Raw genomic sequence first — 20,213 nt, forward strand, 5'->3', positions numbered from 1 at the left:
AGGAAATCTGGCTCTTTATTTGGAAGCTGGACCTTCCAGGATTTCACTACTTCCCTTTTAGCAAAGTAATCAAAAATTACTCTTGTTTACTTAGCTTTTAAATCCATGTTACATGAAATCTGTTTGTATCAGGGTTTACATCTCCACAGATAAACAGATTTTCACATCCAAATTTTCTCCTTTTAATATTGCTTTTAATATCAGTTATATTATTTTATTTCACAGGTCTCTATTTTTATTGATATTATGTCTAAATTGGATGAAGTCAAACAAGTCTAGAACTCATGTTAGGTGCCTCAGGAGACTTTTTTCCTATGTCTCTTGTAGGGACCAAGAGGAATGCCAGGAGAGAGAGGAAGACTAGGTCCACAGGGTGCCCCTGTAAGTATACCTGGATCATGTATTTATTGAGAACTATGTTCAAATATTTTTTCTTCAGTTATGTCTTAGCAGATAATCTTCTTAAATCAGAGTAATATCAGGGCATATGACTTTATGGTTGGATTAGTTTTATTTTGAAGCAAATTTCAACTTTGAAATACTAGACAGTGTGACCTGACATCTAAAGCTGTGAAGAGAATTCATGGAACACAGCTCCTGCAGATTGAGTCACCATCATCCTTTTGGTCTGTTCTCCACTAAGCCTTCCCAAATGCCCAACATAGCTATTGCATGCTTAGCCTGTTCGTTTCTTCTGAGTGCTGCCTCAATTCACTGTTGGAGACAACACTTACCTCTGTACAGCAAGTCGAGGATGATTCCTCCTCTGTCTACTGCTACCTGGCCAGTGAGGAATCCAACCTCAAATGTCGACTTCCACGTTGGCCCTCTTGTGGCACATTTGATACCAGTGGACTTTGGGTCTTGGGTCAGTTTTCCTAGACAACAGCTTGAAAGCTGTGACTTGTGTGTGGGAGTCTGATGAGGGAATGCATCAGAAAGCATACCCATGAAAAATGAATAAGGAAGCAGACTTTTGAGAGAAGCCGGAGAGTGTCGCAGTTACCACAAAGACTTCAGCAAATACCTGGGCAATTGTCAGCCTGTGTAGACACGACCAAAGAAAGGGCAGCAGTGGGGAAGAGTCGGTGCAGTCTCCAGGGAAGTCAGACTGCTGCCCTCAGCAGGTGTTATCCCAGCAGACTCAATGGACCCTTCTGCATTATTTCATCCAGACAGGGATCTGGATAAACCCCGAAGAACTAATTTGAACTTAATTTTTGTTTGTGCCTCCTGTGTTATTAGTTATTTTGTTTGTTTATTTTACAAAAGCGCTTGTCCTCCAAGTTAATCTGGTCAGTAAGAAAGCCAAGATGCCCAAACTATCTTTGAATCTGAGTTTACATGACACAGGGTGTCTCAGTCAAGTATAGCAAATATTTGGATCCATTTCCTTTCCTTAATCCTGACTTTTAGTTTTGTTGTTAGTTAGTTTGTTTGTTTTTACTGATACAGGATAAATATGTTTATTGCTACCCTATATACCCACAATCTGTTTTGTATAAATTAATGCTTTTATTACCATTAGTTTAGTGGCCCTTATTGCTAGTCAGCCTTAATATTTTTTTCAATGTTTTCAGGAGAAATTGTTTAGGAAGCAAATGAATTATGAGGAAACACTGTGGAAGGGAAGATGCATTTCCTTCTTTTAATTCTCTGTTGTTTTTTTTTTTAAATTAGGGACAAAGAGGTGCCCATGGTATGCCTGGAAAACCTGGACCAATGGTGAGTTGTGTTATTTTCATATTAACTATTTAATTAATCCATTACTGGTTTGTATATTTTACATTTGATGATTTATTCATGCATTACTTTGTTTTTGTGTATACATTTACAGAATACTCACTGTGTTCTAGACACTTGGAATAAAAACATGGCAAGCACAGGTCTTAATTTTGAAAACAGAGTATATTAATTAACATAGGTGTGGAATATAATTACATTATTTGATATATAGATATCCTATCTGTTAAAAATACAGACCCCCCAAAGAATAGAAACAGGACATCATTGTATACTGATTAAAAATATATAATTGTTGATTTCTTTTTCATAGGGTCCTCTCGGGATACCTGGCTCTGCTGGTTTTCCAGGAAATCCTGGAATGAAGGTAAAATAGTAACAGCACTTGATGAGTGAAGGGCATTTCAGTAATTGAAGAGTGTGGGGGTTATTCTTTCTTTAATTAATTTGGTATTTTTTCCCTGCACAATTACAGTTTCCCCTCCCTCCCTCCTCTCCTTCCACCCCTTCCTCACCTACCTTTAATCTCCTCCTTTCTCTTTGGAAAAGGGCAGGCTTCCATGTATATCAGCCAGCCATGCTATATCAAGTTTCAGTTAAGACTAGGTACCTCTCCTATTGAGTCTGGATAAGGTAACCAAGTAGAAGTAAAGGGTCCCCCCAAAACAGGTAACAGAGTCAGAGACAGTTCTTGCTCCCGCCTGCTCTTAGGAATCCCACAAGAAGACCAAGCTACACAATAGTAACAGATGTGCCAAAGGCCTAGGTCAGTCCCAAGCAAACTCTCTGGTTGGTGGCTCAGGCTCTGTGAGTCCCTATGAGCCCAGGTTAGTTGATTCTGTGGATTTTCTTGTGGTGTCCTTGGATCCTCTGGCTCCCATAATCCTTCCTACCCCTCTTCCACAGGATTCCTCAAGGTTCACCTAAGGTTTGCCTGTAGGTCTCTGCATTTGTTTCCACTGTTGCTGAGTGAAGTCTCTCTGATAGAACTGGACTAGGCAAAAATCTCTGAGTATAGCAGAGTAACACCAGGAATCATTTATTGACTATTATTTTTTGCAAGTCCTGAGTAGTGTGTTCATGGTCCTAATGCAAGGGGATAAAAAAAGAAAATGGAGAAATTAAAACCGTTATATGATGTTACATTAAAGGAGAGTCACTTAAAGCCATAAAATTGGACTCTATAGACAGTTTTGAAATGGCTGTAAGGTAAGTAAGAACATCTGTGAGCTGGTGGACACTCTGTTCTTGGATAGAGTGTAGAAAACGATAGCAGACTGTTTAAACAATAGGAAGTTAAAATAAATTAGATCTTGCCAAAAAAAAAAAAAAGCAGTTTTCTGTTACAACATGCTGGCCGTCACTCAACCCCTTCCCGCCTCCCCACCCAATACCCTAAAGAAGTGAGTAGGGAGGGTACTTGGCTTTCCATGTGGGGATGGATTAAAGCATTCTGTGGGAATCATTTGGTGGCACAGTTTGTTCTTTCTCTCAGTTCTTTGGGAGAGAGTCAAAGACTAGAGTAGGAGGACAATAAGGTTATCTGAGCTAAGTCACATACAAATCAGAACACTGCTTCTGAGTTGTGAGCCACGGGGGTTGATTTCCTTTTGCACCAGGAGCAGGAACTTTCTTGGTCTGAAAAGAGATTTCCTCACAACACTCAGCTTGCATCCACGGCCCACTAGGAGCTTCTCTGTGCCTCATTCTCCACTAGATTTCTGTCCAGGATTAAGTGTGATGACTTGTGTAAATCCTTACCATAGGCGGTGGTCCAGCCAGTATGGTGCAGGTTCATGCTTGTTAGTAGCTCTACTCAGACAGAATGTGAATTTAGAAAGGAGAGAAGCTGCCATTATAAGTTTTAAGTGGTCTTTGACATAATTTAGTCAAATTATTCTCCAGGCTGAGAGCTTTAAGTGGAAGTCTTAAGTCATTTAACTGTCTCTGGCATCACTGAAAATGTGTCCCTTTAGGACTCTGATCTCTCAAAAGCCCTCATTCCTCTTCCTCCTCTTCCTTCCCCTTCTCTATCTCCTTGTCCTCCTTTCCACTTCCTGTTTCTCTTATGCAAAACTGGCCATTCTTCTTCTTCCCTCTCCCATCCTTTTTTTTTTTTTTTGAGTTTTCACTGATGCTTTTAAACAGGTTTCTACCACTGTTACACTACTCCCATGAAATCCAAATTTTAATACTACTGACTGGATCCAACCTCTCTTCATGATTTAATGAAAACATATAAAATTCCTTCATACTTCCACGGATACTCCCCACCCTCAAACGGAGTGCTGCCTAGGGAAATAAGGAAAGGTTACTCCCTGAGCCTTAGTCTGTGAGCTGACAGAAAGGAGTGACTTCCTACTCTACCTGCAGGCAGACATTAGTTCAATTTATTTAGTGACTTGCACAACTGTTTATTTGGGATACTGCCCTGTTCCGCTGAGCATTGGTAGGTCTCATTTTTGGCTACTGAATCCTCCTTCACAAAACTTAAACATGAAGTAAGTTGTGTGCCCCTCAGAATTTATCTCAGTGTCTCTGCCTCCTTACTTCTTCACCATAAAATCTCTGGGACCTTGGTTTTAGTTATTTATCTCAGACTATACCATAGTTTCTGGCTGTATGTGTTTCAACTTTCACATCCAGCCACTTGCATTTCCCTGAAGGCTGGAAGGAATTTAATACGTTTTGTTACTACAGATGAGCCCCTGAAAGCTTATAATTTTAGTTTTCGTAGATCCTCTAAGGCATATGCAGGATAAAATACTGGACCTGGCATGAATTTCAGAGAAACATAGGAAATGTTTGTGGTAAAAAAAAAAAAGGTCTCAAAGTTGTATAGAAGAAACTCATACTGAATTTTTTATATGAACCAAAAGTTACCTGAATATGCTGGATTTGGACTTGCTATCTTTACTGTCATCTTGGACTGAAGTAGAGGTTACTGTGGCCCTTTGCTCCATTACTAATGCTGTGATTTTAATATCTTCTAGTTCCTAGAAGAGAAAGTGTTCATTATTTTGTTAATGCATTGGTTTTTGTTTTTATGATGCTAGAAGTCATCAAGTTTATTAGCCACTTCAGAACCAGGTGTTTTCCATCTTACTGACTAGATATTTTTTGAAGGTCAATAAGTGAATATTTAGTAAGTCACAGCATAAGCTTTTCTCTGAAAAATGATTTTCTATAATTCTTCTATAGAGAGGAAATGATTTCTTGCCTCTAAATTATAGTATGAAATTTCACATGTAATTTTACAGTGAGTTTAATGCATTCAAAGAGTTATCGAGTCCTGTAAAAAAATTTAGCTATAAAATAACATTGGATGTGGGTACATTTAGAAATCTTCTGCAGCCTTCTGTGTCTCAATCAAATTGTAATTGTGTGGTTCCTGGTTAGACTCCAAATGTCCAGGTTTACATTGAACAAGCTCTTGGTAGTTTCAGATATGTAGATTTTAATGAAAAAAAACACCTCCAAATATGCAATTATCTTTAGACCATAATACCAGTATTTTACTTACATTAACGTTTTCTTTTGCATTCCTTTAGGGAGAAGCAGGTCCAACTGGGGCCCGAGGCCCTGAAGGTCCTCAGGGGCAGAGAGGTGAAACTGGTCCCCCTGGTCCAGCTGGCTCCCATGGTCTTCCTGTAAGTGTCTAAGAGCTAGCCCAGAAATATGCTAATTTTTTTAGTATCAGAAGATGTAACTTGTTTAATATAGTCAACTCTGAACTAACTCTTAGAAAAAGAAAACTTTACCTGTCAATACATCTTGATTTGTCTATCTTTTGGAAAGGGTTGTACACAAAAAGTACAGTTTTGATGTAATTGTGGATTTTTTTGTTTACAATTTCCCTGTCTCTTCTTAGATGATCTGAATAATATGCTAGATGTGTCAGACATAGTATAATATTTCTAAAACACGTTTCATGTCCTTTTTTAGGGTGCAGTGGGAACTGACGGTACACCTGGTGCCAAAGGCCCCACGGTAAGTAACAGCATTTATATCCGGTGATTTTCAAAGGGGTGCAATCCTTGGCTCTAGATTACTACCAGGTCTCTGCTTATTGTGTCACCCTTGCTTCCGGCAGGGCTCTGCTGGAACCTCTGGTCCTCCTGGCTTGTCTGGGCCTCCTGGATCTCCTGGCCCTCAGGGCAGCACGGGACCTCAGGGAATCCGAGGACAACCGGTAATGTCTCGTTACTTTTCAAAAAATAATCGTATTATTTCACCATTTCCTCTAAACCCTCCCATATACCTCCTTTTCTCTTTCAAATTCATGACCTCTCTTTACATTAATTGTTATTATGTATTGTGTGTGTGTGTGTGTGTGTGTGTGTGTGTGTACGCGCGCAAAGGTGCCAATTCACCCCCGTACAAGTCCTCTTACTCCACTCCCCATGAACGTGAACACATCCACAAAAGTTACTGCATTTCATTTTAGTGCCGACTCAAGACAGACTCAGCAGTCCATTCACTGTACTTAACTACAGCAGGTGGGTTGGTTAAATTGCTCAGTTCTTTCAACTACTGATATTTTATTTTAGGGTGATCCAGGAGTTCCAGGTTTCAAAGGAGAAGCTGGTCCAAAGGGAGAACCAGTAAGCCTTCATTATTTTAATAATGAAAAGCATAAATATTGTCTAAATATATATTGCTTAAATTTTCATGTATGAAAAATAGCATAAAATAATTATTTAATATAGTTTAAATTTTTACTGACTTCATTAGATGAGTTTCTTAACTTTAACTCAATGAATGACTCTTCCTGGAACCTGTGCTTCTGTTTTAATAGGGGCCACATGGTGTCCAGGGTCCCATAGGCCCACCTGGTGAAGAAGGCAAAAGAGGTCCTCGAGGTGACCCAGGCACAGTTGGTCCTCCAGGCCCAATGGGAGAAAGGGTACATTTGAATAATAAAATTCATTTTCCTCTCCTTTCCTGAGTGTGCATTTTGGGAGGTGGCATGAATAAATAGGAAGGAAACATAAATTAGGAGACGGTGCAGAGACCTTGCATAGTATGCTATGTTTATCATCAAGTATTGACTGATTAATGTAAGCCAGGTAGTGCTTTAAGTGCTCCAGGATACATCAGTAAACAATCAGTAATCCTCATGTGGGTTGCAGTGAACAGCATTATTTACTGGGTGGCAAACAATAAGTCAACAGGTAAATAAAACACATTTTAATAAGTCCTCCTTACAGTATTAAATAATTGGTGATAGTGGAGAGTAACCATGGATATCTAACAGTAGTGGTGACAGTGGGGCATAAGAAAACAGACCTGAAGGGACTATAATCCCTTAGATTTGTGTAGAGTTTTACTGAAATCCAAGGTCATCTTCTCCTATAAGATAATACAAAACATGCTAATGTTGGCGTTTTAATTGCTATAGACAGTGATTTTGCTTCAGGGTCTACATATTAGTTTTTCTGTGTTTATTTTATAATTAATTATTGGAGTATGTCTTCTTGAAGATTTGGTTTAATACTCATCTTCATCAAATTTTCAATATTCTTCTAGTGAGATTATTTTCTTCATATTTATCTTTTGCTATGTTAACTTGACCAGAGCTCTGAAAACCTGGTAACACCAAAAATAAAACCTATTCATCAGTTATGTCACACAATCTCAGAACTGCATTTTGGTTCATTTTAGGGTGCTCCTGGCAATCGTGGTTTTCCAGGGTCTGATGGTTTACCAGGGCCAAAGGTAAGATCACATCTAGGCTTACATTTCCAGAATGGGGATGTGTCCCTGACCCACATGACTCCATACCCATAAGGAACATAGAAGCAGGTATTGGGGGGTAACCCCAAACCTCTCTAGTCTATTATTTTATCTTTTGACCATTAGGAATTCCTAGGACATAGACGGGTGTTGTAGTAATATGAGACCTTGCTTCTAGACTTCTGGAAACAAAAGGTTATAGAGCTTTAGTATGGACGATGTAACCTTTAAATGAAATTTAAACTCTAAAACTATTTCCTTGTTGGAGTGAGGCTGTGATTTCATCTTTATTTAACGGTGAATAAGACCATTTTAACAGGGGATACAATTTAGAACAAAACATTAAGTGACATGGTTTTAAAATACCTCTTTGTCAAATCTTTGACAAAATGGTTGCATATCACTGTACAAATAGGAATTTAATGTCTTCTTGCTTTGTTTCAATTCTGTCCTGTCTGTCGTCTTTGGAATAGGGTGCACAGGGAGAGCGAGGTCCTGTAGGTTCATCGGGACCTAAAGGAGGTCAGGGAGACCCAGGACGTCCAGGTGAACCTGGACTGCCAGGTGCTCGGGTAAGAACCCTGTAGTTATATGCTGTCAACATCCAATGCTTCTGCCTTCATTGATGTTTCATTTCCCATTTTTATATTTAGATTATTTTACAACATAGGCCATCCTTTTAATAGTTTTGGATGTATGCATTATTTTAGAAATGCTGGTATGCTATTTTTGACATATACATAAAGTACATTCTTTTTTTTTTAATTTGTTTTGGTTTTTAGAGGAAGGGTTTCTCTGTAGCTTTGGAAGCTGTCCTGGAACTCACTCTGTAGACCAGACTGGCCTCGAACTCACAGAGATCCCCCTGCCTCTGCCTCTAGAGTACTGGGGTTAAAGGCATTTGCCACAAATGCCTGTCTAAGTACAGTAATTTCAAAAATATCTTCTTAAAGCAATGTATACAAATAGCTTCACTGCTTGTCCTGGGAACAGTATCTACTTGTAAATTTTTGCAACTTCCAATTTTTTGCTAAAAAATAACCTGTTTGACCTTTCATAAAGAAAATTGTTTCAATTTAACAAGATTTCATTTAAAATATTTTATTTGAGCTACAAAATTGCCCTTCCTTTTAGTTATTTGCAATGAAGTATGGTTTTTCTATTTTAAAGTCTTTATACCAACTGCTATTCAGCAACAAGTTAACAATTGATTTTCATTTTCAGGGCCTTACAGGAAACCCTGGTGTTCAAGGTCCTGAGGGAAAACTTGGGCCTTTGGTAAGTAATTTAAATAATCCCATCACTTTTAGCGTTTCCCAGTAGATGTGTAAGTTATATTTATTTATCCTGTGAATGGTGGTCATGAGTACATTTTTAAGGTCCCTCTAGCAACAACTTCTTAGTATCTAACAATTTTCAAATTGAGCAAAATAAAAAGTTAAATTCTCTTAATTAGATGTTTGAAACTAAAATTTATTCAGTGAAAAAGCTAAAATAATACTATTGTTAAAAATTGTTTAAGAGTATTCTCATTCCCTGGTGGCATTCCACTTGTACATGTTTTAGAAATAAATATGTTGTCAGCTTATGTACCCTGAGTCTTTTCTTTAGTGTGAAATGGGAATTTTAAATATTCAAGACTATAAAACAGAGTAAATGAAAGAAAGGAAGGCAGACCCCTTCACATGAGGTGGTCAGGAGATGGTGACAAAGAAGTTTATGAAAGGAGCAAAATTAGAATTTCTGGTCTAAAGCTCCAAGCGCCTCAGGTCTTCAAACCAAACCAAACCAAACCAAACCAAACCAAACCAAAAAACCATTTGGCTCTTCTCATTCACTAAGATATAAACATAAGGAAATTAATGTTTAGCTAAGATGACTTTTATGGCTACCTAAGTCAGGTGAGAATGTGGGCAGAACTGTGCTTCAAATTCAGCTTACCTGCCTGCTGTGAACTTTGCAGGGTGCTCCTGGGGAAGATGGCCGGCCGGGTCCTCCAGGCTCAGTTGGCATCAGAGGACAGCCTGGAAGCATGGGCCTTCCAGGCCCCAAAGGTAGCAGTGTGAGTACAGAGAAGAATGTTTAACAGCTATTGGGATTCCTCAGCTGGAGATCAAGGTATATTTCTTGAACTGAATGAATTTAGAATAGTGTCCATGTATTCCTTAGGGTGACCTTGGAAAACCAGGAGAAGCAGGGAATGCTGGCGTTCCTGGACAAAGGGTAGGCATTCATTTTATGGTATTTAATAAAAAATATTAACGCCATCGAAATTCTGATAGCCTCACCTAAAATGTCATGTCTTTGTGATCCTAGGGGGCTCCTGGAAAAGATGGAGAAGTTGGTCCTTCAGGCCCCGTGGGGCCTCCGGTATGTGATATTTTTGATGACATTGTATGTTGCATTTCTCAGTGTTTCTTCAAGATTATTCATGAATAAGTTCAGAATGAGAAATAAGGGACTGGAGATGAATTTCAGTTGTCTTTTCATTTTATTCCTCTGAAGTATTGCTTTCTTTTTCTTGGGTAAAAAGATTGATCTCATTTTAAATTGTAAAATGGTATCTAGTTTCAAAGGTGGTTACCCCTTGTATACCATAGTTGAAGACAAACATAGTGTTTGAAAATGTATTAATTTAAAATGTTTAAATGAAAAATTATTCTTAAAATTTTAAAATGTAATTTATAAAACATATTTAAGTTGGCTGGTTTTGAAAAGGTAAAAAGAAATCGTGTTCATCTTTAGATGTTATGCTTTCCTCTTGAGATTTTTAAAAATTGTTTATCAAAGATGTTTTGACATTAGTTTTTGTGGGGTCAGTCTAAGTAGTCTCTCAAACATTGACATTGCTTTCTTTAATCGTTCTATTTTGAAATTATAATGAATAAAAATAAACTTGTGTAGAAATAAAACCCTTTAAATTGGATGTAGGAAATAATGGATTTCTTATAATACATCTATGGTTGGCTCTAAATATTTTTTGTTTGAATTAAAAACAAAACAAAACAAAAACAAAACCACACTGTAATTTCTTTACTGGATTTTTAAATGAAATTTTCTTACTTTCAAGGACTTCAAATAATGGGATTTGGTGATTCTTATTACTAGTGTGTTATCTGGCTAATATGTAGAGCAGGTGGTTGGAAGAAATACAAAGAGATCAATACTTTTTGTTCATATAAACAAGAAACAGACAAACACTTCTGACAAGATTCATTTTGTTTTTTTTTCTCTTTTGTTTAGGGCCTAGCTGGGGAAAGAGGAGAGCAGGGACCTCCAGGCCCTACTGGCTTTCAGGTATGCACTAGTTTTCATTTATTCTATGAACTGCTTTTTTAAATTGTTTTTAAAATACTACAGAAAGCAATCAGTTGTGAATTCTCACACCTGCACTCCTACCAGTTAGAGGATTGAGTTAAAGGGGTGGCTTTGCACACAGGGTCAGCCTGTGGTACTTATTAAGTTCCAGATCAGGCTAGAACACAGGAGACCCTATATATATGAATAGTTATGTGCACATGCATCCATGGACATGATAGAATGTTTCAAAGGTCTTTCGTTTTCAAAGTAGACATCTTTTAGGATAGTTGTGTATAACCCAACATTGTTGTTCAAAAGCAGGGAATGACCTTCCTCTGAAAAAAATGATTGAACACAAACCTGGTATGAAATTAATGATAATAGAATGTTCCCAATATCTCAACAGGTTCATTAAACTTTAGTATATTCACAGAATGTTTCCATATAGCACACATTATTTAAGGACACAAAACAATTAAGTTTGGTGAAATGTCAGTCAGACCTTCTTCCAATAATATTCTAGCAGGTACAAAAGTGCTAGAGACAAAACAAACATGAAGAGCCTTATATTACATTATCTTAACTTTTAAGAGGTACGGGTAAATAAGAATCCAGCCTTTTAAATAGACTATTCCCTGTACCTTCTAGTAGGTGGCTTTCCCAATGTATTTGGACAGTATTTTTCCTAACTTTTGCTTAATATGTCCATGCAACGTTTTTTGCATGGAGGTTGAATAAAGTATAAAATGTAAACTATTTAGTTTTGGTAGCTGATAAAACTTGCTGTGAATAATTAGTTTTATTTGACACTCTTATTTTAGGGGCTTCCTGGGCCTCCAGGACCTCCAGGAGAAGGTGGAAAGTCAGGTGATCAAGTAAGTTTTTAAATAGTAGCATCAAAAATATGAATTGGTAGGTTATAATACCCTCTTGGATAGGTGAAGCTCTAGTATTTTTTTCTGTTCAATAATGAACATTTACAGATGAAGGAACTCAGTTGTTGTGTGATTTCCCCAAAGTTACACAACTCCTCCACTTGAACCCAACTCAAACGCTTCCTATGCACATGATATTACTTGGTGATTCACAGTCTGGAATTGATATAAACATTTTAATGGAACACGGATTTGCTTTTTTATCTGTGAGGAATTAATTTGTTTATTACCATTCAATAAACATTTCCTGAACATTCTATGTGCTTGGCTCTGCTAAGCACTGAACCTCTCAGCTGGATAATTGGTTGGGGATTCTGTAGCTCTGTATTTCCAAATAACAGAAGAGAAAGAATGTAATAATAGCATGATGCAGATGCTACAGCAGAGGAGGCACTATAGATGACGATTTCATGGTATAGGAAGACTTTCTAAAAGGAAGATTGTACATATTATCCTAAATGTTGTACATCATATCCTAAAATCTGAAGGATAAAAGGTGGAAAATACTTCAGGAAGTGGGAACGGCAAGTGCCAATGGTTGCTGAGAGACTTAAGGCACTGTAAAAATGCGGTGTCAGACTTGTGGAATACAGTGAGAGTGGTAGAGACAAGGCTGGAGGGGAACCAGACTGAAGGGAGCCCTTCATTGAGTTTCATGAGGGAAACTGGCAAAAGGCTTTGAAGCAGGAAGTGCTGCAGCCAGACTTGGGATTCAGGACTGGTGTAACAGCGAGAGCAATGCACTTCCAAAGAGAAATCTGGAGGCGAACTTGACAAAGTTATTATCTTTCTTTCTTTTTAATTCTTCTCTCACATAATACATTTTGACCACAGTTTCCACTCATCCCAGTCCCTCCCCAACACTGCTCTTCCCCATCCACTCTTCTGCCCTTTCCCCTCAGAAAAGAGCAGGCCTCCCAGGGATATCAATCCATCAAGGCATAACAAGTTACAATTAGTCTAGGCACAAACCCTCATATCTAGGCTGGACAAAGCAACCCACTAGGAGGAAAAGGATTTAAGAGCAGGCAGAAGAGTCAGAGACACTGCTGCTCCCACTGTTAGGATCCCACAAAACCCCCAAAGTAAATAACCACAGGTACCTAACATAGACACATGCAGGCTCCATGCTTGCTGCTTCAGTCTCTATGAGCTCCTATGAGCCCTGCTTATCTGATTCTGCTGGTTGTGTACTCCTGATGCCCTCAACCCCTCTGGCTCCTACTATTCTTCCTCCCCCTCTTCCATGGGTTCCCTGACCTTATTAAAGGAAGAAGTTTTGAAATAGCTTTACTTCAATTGTGATCCCATAATTCCTAGTGGAATGTATATCTATATATATGTATCATTGAAATTGAATTAGTTGAAATAACTGGTTTGTATGTGCTTTTGTACATTACTTTCCTACTATTTAAACACTTTCTCATACTCTGTTTTAAAAAAGATACTGTAACTATATTCTGTTATCTCTAAAAAAATCTAATATGCTATCTTTGTGAGAGAATAGTCTACACATTCTCATTGCCAACAAAACCAGGCATTTAGGTTAAAACAAATCTTTGCATAAAAACATGATATTCCCTCAATTGTAAAAGTTAACATATTTTTAATTCTTTAATATTTATTTTAATGGGATGATGAAGAAAATGTGATGTTTGATCTGGAAATATTTCTAATAGTACAAGAGCTAGAGTAATGTTTTTCTTCCATTTTTCAAATTGTGTAGGGTGTTCCTGGAGAGCCTGGAGCAGTTGGTCCTTTAGGACCTCGGGTAAGTATTTTCTCTTGTGTCATTCATTTTGTTTCCCATTAGCTACAGAATAAAACTAACTCTTATATCCTGAAGGCTGTTTTATTTTTAAGTATTAAGTAGTTCTATGGTTTGGAGAATTCATGAGATACCTGTCTTGTGAACAACATAGAGTATCTTTAGTTCTAGTTCATTTCTTGGTACTAAATTAGTCATTATAGTGTCTCCATTATAATAATTTCTTCAGTCAAATACATTTTTTAGAAACCTTTTAACTCATTTAGTTTAATATTGAGGTTATCTGACATCCTGCTGTCATGCTAGGGAGAAAGAGGGAATCCTGGAGAAAGAGGAGAACCAGGAATAACCGGGCTGCCTGGGGAGAAAGGCATGGCTGGAGGACATGGCCCTGATGGTCCAAAGGTGAGTGCCATAATGACCTGGGTTTTCCGAGTGCCCTAGAATTTACCAACTGTCTCTGGTATTTCCTGTGATAACTTGATTAAATTCTTTCTTCTTCAACAAATCTTTAATGGTTGCATTTTGGTTTTCCCTGGCAACTAGAGAGTGAACTTTCTGTGGTGGGAATGATGACCCCAGACACAGGGTACTCCGCTTATGTTCCCCATGCTTGTATGTTTTGTTGATAACATCTACGAATTAACAGGGATGAGAAATGGAAAATCACTTACTGGTAGCATCTATGAATGAGAGAGACAAGAAAGGTGCATCACAGTTTATTAGTGGGCACAGCAAACCATGTGCCCATGTTCTTCATCTGGGCTCCAGGATTACAGTTAATGCCTGTTTGAAAGTATTTAGCTTTGAATATAGTGCAGCATTGAGAACATGCCTGTGTGGTTTCATGTGCTGTTTTAGGATCAGTGGACAACAATGTAACCAACTTTCATGTGTGGAACTGAAGTGGAATTTCACATCATCATAGGACTAAGAGGCCTTTAATATCATCAAAGTCCACAGTGATGAGCAAAACCAATCTGAATTTGATTATACAAATAGCTGGGAACCAGCTTAATCTCACAGGTTTTCCAAGGAAATAATGAAATGTTTCTTTTTTTATTAATGGGTCTGTCGTGGTCAGAGGAGGGAAACACAAAGGCAATTTAATTAATTATATTTGAAAGAAGATTCATTTTTATTTTTATTCAAATTTGTGTTTAATTATGTATAAATATAGGGTAGGTATGAGTCATGAAACTAGGGTGAGACCATGAGAGGGGTAAAGGGATATTGACTCTGTGTGTGTGTATGTGTGTGTGTGTGTGTGTATGTGTGTGTGCGCGCGTGCAACATGTCACACAGGTGACATGAAAGTAGAAAAGAAGCCACTAGAGGTGGTATAGTACAAGAGATGCCAAGAGGGTGGGAAGGCATGAGTAGGATCCACAATGAAATCTAATAATTTATACACTAATTGCAAATAAAAATTAAATGCATATAAATGAACAGTTAAGTTGGAAAAATGAACAATATAATAGAGGGGCTGAAGTTAACAAAAGAGAGAAATTAGAAATTTAAGCCAAAACTCAGAATATCAATCAAAGCTGTTTTTAAGAACTCCCAATGAGACACAGTTTCCCTAAGTGCAAAATCTGAGCATTGTGCCATACTATCTAACTGCTAACATTCAATTATTTTAGACTGGCAAAAACTCCAACTTCACACGTTTTAATATTAATATACTAACATCATCTCATCATTTATTCATTTTAGGGCAATCCAGGTCCCACTGGGACCATTGGAGACACAGGGCCACCAGGTCTTCAAGGCATGCCAGGAGAAAGAGGAATTGCAGGAACACCTGGCCCCAAGGGTGACAGGGTAAGTCCTGTTTTATGTTAATTTTCCCAGTGTATGTCTTGAGATTTTCTATGATAGTATTTCCTAAGCAGCCTTTTATTTCAATCAGCCTGAGTAATAAGTCCTATTTTTCTTCTAAGCATCTTTATTTTTTGAGAATATGCATAGTCAGGTACTATTGTAGGTGGTACTCTGAGCTATGAAGGAGACAAGTAAACATTTGCCCTCAAGAAGCTTCATCTGGAGCATAGGAAGCACAGGTAAACAAACAACCGGTATTTTGTTGTTTTGTGTTTTTCCAGGGTGGCATAGGAGAGAAAGGTGCTGAAGGAACTGCTGGAAATGATGGAGCAAGGGTAAGGGAAAGTATATCTTCTTGCATGAGCTACAAACCTACGTTATCATTCATTCTACAAACTTCCTTTAAATTTTAACAATAAAGTTATTCATGCTGATTTATGTTCAAGAATATAAAGACGATGCCTTTTGAGACTTGATGTAGATCGACAGTGGTATTTATTTTACTTACCCTGCATTACAGTAATACAATAAATAAATAAATAAAGCAATAGAATACATAAAGCTATCCCTGTATCTACTATGCTTCTAAAAATATGTGTGATAGATCAGGGAAAATAAAAATTATTTGTGGCAATACATTGTTTTAGGAAAGAGGCATTTCCTGTAAGAAAGCAACAACATGTTTTCTCTGTATTAATAACATCCTCCCCTATATGAACAGGATGTTTTTATTACTTATGCATGTAAGCAATGAGCTGGTTTTTTTTATGAGAGAGGGTTTCTCTGTATTGTTTTGGAGGCTGTCCTGGAACTCACTCTGTAGTCCAGCCTGGCCTCGAACTCACAGAGATCCGCCTGCTTCTGCCTCCCGAGTGCTGGGATTAAAGGCGTGCACCACCACCTCCCGGCATGAGCTGGTTTTTACTCAGGTCTCAGGAAGTGTTCTAGGAAAATTATTATAGGAATATGTTTTCTGATATAGATCTGGAAAAAAAGAAAAAGTTTTTCACAAGAAAACACAATTATCAGTTTTACTCTTTATGTTCTTTCAACAATGCAAATATAACTTTAATGACAAAAGAATGTTGGACTGCTTATGAAGAAGAAACACAAGCTAGCAGAGCACTTTTTTCTAAAGAACCCCAAACAACCCAGCCACTTACAAATTGAGATTATGTGTCCTGAATCCCAAGGCATTGCCCCAGGTGGTAACTGTCCCTACATTCCCCATATAGAGGATACATCAACAGCAGTGAGCCTTGACTATGGAAGGCTCTTTCATTTTCAACCCTGAAGACATGTATAATTGCATTTTTAATAAAATCATTGCATTTTTGTTATTATATTAAAATTGAAGAAAATATCACAAAAGGAGAGCCAATTTTCAATCTATACCCAATTTCAAAATAGATACTAGCAAAATTAAACAGGTTATAAAATCAAATAAACATTGGCAAAGAAAGCTGCTAATTTAGAACTAATTTGAAGACAGTTTCATGTATTGAACAGGGTTAGATGAAAGAGGTCAAAACATTACGTAGAGAAAATCTGATTGCTAGTGTATGGACGACATGGCAAAAGTCTTGAGAATGTAGAGGTGGTGTTGTCTGTGGTAGGAAATGACTTGCAAAAGCAGTCATGCTACAAAAACACTAGCTGGTTTGTTTGCTTATTTACTTAAGCATGGAAATTTATATACACATTTTCCTTCAATGTACATATGTTCTGTTAATTTGCAGGGTCTTCCAGGTCCCTTGGGGCCACCAGGTCCTGCAGGGCCTACTGGAGAAAAGGTAAGTTAAAAGAAGTCACTGTGCACTCCAAAACAGCAAGGCCTAAAATGTTGCTGTTTCCCAACACTGTGGTAGAGATAGATCATCTCAGAGTTTGGTCTACTTACACATGGTGTCTAGTGGTCTTCAATTGTATTATGTATTGGATACTTAGCTATCTAAAACCTATTTTCTAGGGTGAACCTGGTCCTCGAGGTTTAGTTGGTCCTCCTGGCTCTCGTGGCAATCCTGTAAGTGAAAATCTTTTGATAATCTTTAGTGTGAGGTTGAACACTAAAAGATTTTTTCTTTTGTTGATCTATCTATTTATCTATCTATCTATCTATCTATTATCTATCTAATTAATAACCATCTGTCTCTTTATGTAATTCTCATGTTTATTCTGATAAGTTATTTATAGCTCCATGGTTTTCAAATTTCATTTTCATTAAACTTAAAAAATTATTGGCTGCACAATCTATTAAATCTCGGTAAATAGAACTTTTCTAAGTAATTAAGTTTCTTTGATCTTGAGAATTTTGTTCAATGACCTCCAATTTATTATCTCACTTAAGGATATTCCTCAAGCAATGCAGTCGACTTCCCTATATACAGTTAACTACATAAAATGTACACTCTATGTGTGAAAGGTTCCATCCTTCTTGTCTCCTTTTAGGGTTCTCGTGGTGAAAATGGTCCAACTGGAGCTGTTGGTTTTGCTGGACCCCAGGTAAAAATTCAAATGTTTCCAACTTATAAATTAATACACTTCTTAGTAGAGAAATGAGTTTAAGTGTTAATTCTCATGTTTTAAGATATATTAAAATATTTAACTTTTAAAATATTTTATGTGTTATTCAACATATTTTTCATGGGTGGAACAAAAGATGATGCTTATAATATTTTAGCATATGTAGTTTTTTTTTATATAATGAACATAGTCTAAGATTTTTTCCCAAGATGTTATTGAGGTTTTGTTCCCCCATGCCATGCTTAGACTAATTAAATAACAGCATCCTATAAGACTAAATGGCATGTTAGTATTAATTACTATGAAATGACTTGTTTATAAATATTAAAAACAGTTACTCATTTGAAAAATTGCATTTAGGGTCCTGATGGACAACCTGGAGTCAAGGGAGAACCTGGAGAGCCGGGGCAGAAGGGAGATGCTGGGTCTCCTGGACCACAAGGGCTAGCAGGATCACCTGGCCCTCATGTGAGTTAAAAATGAAAAGGGAAATTTGACACCAGGGCCCAATATTTACAATGCACAGTACCTGCATTTAGCTTACACTGGCGGTGTTTCTTTCTTCCATCCAGGGTCCGCATGGCGTTCCTGGACTGAAAGGTGGTCGGGGAACCCAGGGTCCGCCTGTGAGTCTCTTTGTTATTCTGGGAATTGTGCACAGCCAGTTGCAAACATCAAGTCACCTAAGGATGTAATAACATGTTATCCTATGTATCAGCCGTACTATAGAGCAAAAGGTGCTTAGCTTAAGCTGGTGATCTGGGGTGAAGATCAGTTTTTTTTTTTAGTAGTGAAAACCCAACTGCTTCATATGGAGCAGAGATATTACATATCAAAGTAAAAACGCTTTATGTAGTTGGTTTTAGCTCAACTTTTATATGCTTCATAAATAAAAGTCAAAATAGAAAAATTGTGTAACTCTATCAGTTAATCTAGATTCTCTAAAGCATTTGAGGACCGAGAGGAAGGGAAGGGATCAACAGGCCCCGAGCCTCCTGTGTGAAATGTAAGCTTCAGGAAAATTAAGAACTGATGTGATCTGGACAGATTGTATGATGTTTTTTCTCAGGGTGCTACAGGATTTCCTGGTTCTGCAGGCAGAGTTGGGCCCCCAGGCCCTGCTGTAAGTCAATTTAGATTTACATCATTGGTAGTAATTCTAATGCATGTACTTGCATGTGCACTGCCACACATGTGGTATTTTAATTATTATTTTTATTTAATCTCTTACTGATTTGTTTTCCTCTTGGTCATCTTGTAATCACAGTGACATTTCACCAAAGCAAATTCAAAGTTTCCAGTCAATGAACTTGGAAGAGATTATTTGCCTGTTCTTTCTAAGCTAATGTTTGACCCTGCTTCTGCTTGAGTTCTACGTACCTTTTTTGTTATGAGCTAATAATAAATCTTAGAATGCATCTCTAAAATCTCCAAAAAGTTCTTCTTAAAAGTTCATTCTTTTTATATATACATGTGTGTGTACCTGCATGAGTTTATAAAACACATGCATGCAGGAGTGAGTGGAAGCCAGAGAGGGTGTTGAATCCTCTGGGACTAGAGTTAGAGGTAGCTGTGCTCACCTGCAGGTGCTGGGCATCAAACCCATGTCACAGGCAAGAGGCATGAGGGAGCTTGATAGCTTCACCATTATGGCAGCCTCTGAGAGTTTCTTTAGTAAATTCAAATAAAATAAAACATTATAATCTATGGTTGGAACAGAACCTTAAACACACATGGAAATTAAAATTAATTTCATAGCTCTTAATAGTGAGGGATTAAATGGTCATCTGAAAATGAGAGTTAGGTTTTTCTTAGGCATTAATCTATGGTAAGCTTTGTTTTCTTTTGCTTTGCATAAGTATTGGAAGTGACCAATTATCTAGGAAAATAGCAAACAATCCTGTAGGGCTGTGGCCTCTGTGGCTGAGGCAGAACCCTTTGGATAAATTCTTCTTACTTACCTTCCATTATTCCCTTCTCATTGTTTGTTTTTGTGTGATGCCAGGGAGCTCCAGGACCCGCGGGGCCCATAGGGGAGCCTGGGAAAGAGGGACCTCCTGGTCTTCGTGGAGATCCTGGCTCTCATGGGCGAGTAGGTGATAGAGGACCAGCTGGCCCACCTGGTGGCCCAGGAGACAAAGGAGACCCAGGAGAAGATGGACAGCCTGTAAGTTTGGCATCTGTTTCATTACAGCTCCAACTGGAATATTTATAAGAAGAACCCTGTAATAATCACTACCATAAAATCTATCAAAATATTATTCTGAAAACATTTCTAAATGCTTTAATCTCACCAAGTTATATACAATTTCTAATTCTCTGCTATGAAAGTGTGTATATATATATCGATAAGTTTACAAAAGGTTGAAGGATGTGGCTTTCTA

The 20,213-nt window shown here is 37.7% G+C and overlaps 1 protein-coding gene across 1 annotated transcript in view; it reads left to right on the plus strand.

The window, feature by feature from the left end:
* The window catches only part of Col5a2 (collagen type V alpha 2 chain), a 123,399-nt gene that overhangs the window by 86,073 nt on the left and 17,113 nt on the right, over positions 1-20,213 (plus strand). Inside the window, exons 16-42 of the mRNA XM_005084481.4 lie at positions 328-381; positions 1,681-1,725; positions 2,057-2,110; positions 5,295-5,393; positions 5,689-5,733; positions 5,837-5,935; positions 6,294-6,347; positions 6,542-6,649; positions 7,408-7,461; positions 7,953-8,051; positions 8,704-8,757; positions 9,443-9,541; positions 9,649-9,702; positions 9,796-9,849; positions 10,723-10,776; positions 11,601-11,654; positions 13,441-13,485; positions 13,789-13,887; positions 15,199-15,306; positions 15,588-15,641; positions 17,046-17,099; positions 17,276-17,329; positions 17,755-17,808; positions 18,190-18,297; positions 18,402-18,455; positions 18,899-18,952; positions 19,835-19,996. Coding sequence (XP_005084538.1) covers positions 328-381; positions 1,681-1,725; positions 2,057-2,110; positions 5,295-5,393; positions 5,689-5,733; positions 5,837-5,935; positions 6,294-6,347; positions 6,542-6,649; positions 7,408-7,461; positions 7,953-8,051; positions 8,704-8,757; positions 9,443-9,541; positions 9,649-9,702; positions 9,796-9,849; positions 10,723-10,776; positions 11,601-11,654; positions 13,441-13,485; positions 13,789-13,887; positions 15,199-15,306; positions 15,588-15,641; positions 17,046-17,099; positions 17,276-17,329; positions 17,755-17,808; positions 18,190-18,297; positions 18,402-18,455; positions 18,899-18,952; positions 19,835-19,996 — 1,926 coding nt within the window. The remainder of the gene's footprint in view (positions 1-327; positions 382-1,680; positions 1,726-2,056; positions 2,111-5,294; positions 5,394-5,688; positions 5,734-5,836; positions 5,936-6,293; positions 6,348-6,541; positions 6,650-7,407; positions 7,462-7,952; positions 8,052-8,703; positions 8,758-9,442; positions 9,542-9,648; positions 9,703-9,795; positions 9,850-10,722; positions 10,777-11,600; positions 11,655-13,440; positions 13,486-13,788; positions 13,888-15,198; positions 15,307-15,587; positions 15,642-17,045; positions 17,100-17,275; positions 17,330-17,754; positions 17,809-18,189; positions 18,298-18,401; positions 18,456-18,898; positions 18,953-19,834; positions 19,997-20,213) is intronic.

The sequence above is a fragment of the Mesocricetus auratus genome, unplaced genomic scaffold (genome assembly GCF_017639785.1).
Source record: "Mesocricetus auratus isolate SY011 unplaced genomic scaffold, BCM_Maur_2.0 Super-Scaffold_100010, whole genome shotgun sequence".
Lineage (NCBI taxonomy): Eukaryota > Metazoa > Chordata > Mammalia > Rodentia > Cricetidae > Mesocricetus > Mesocricetus auratus.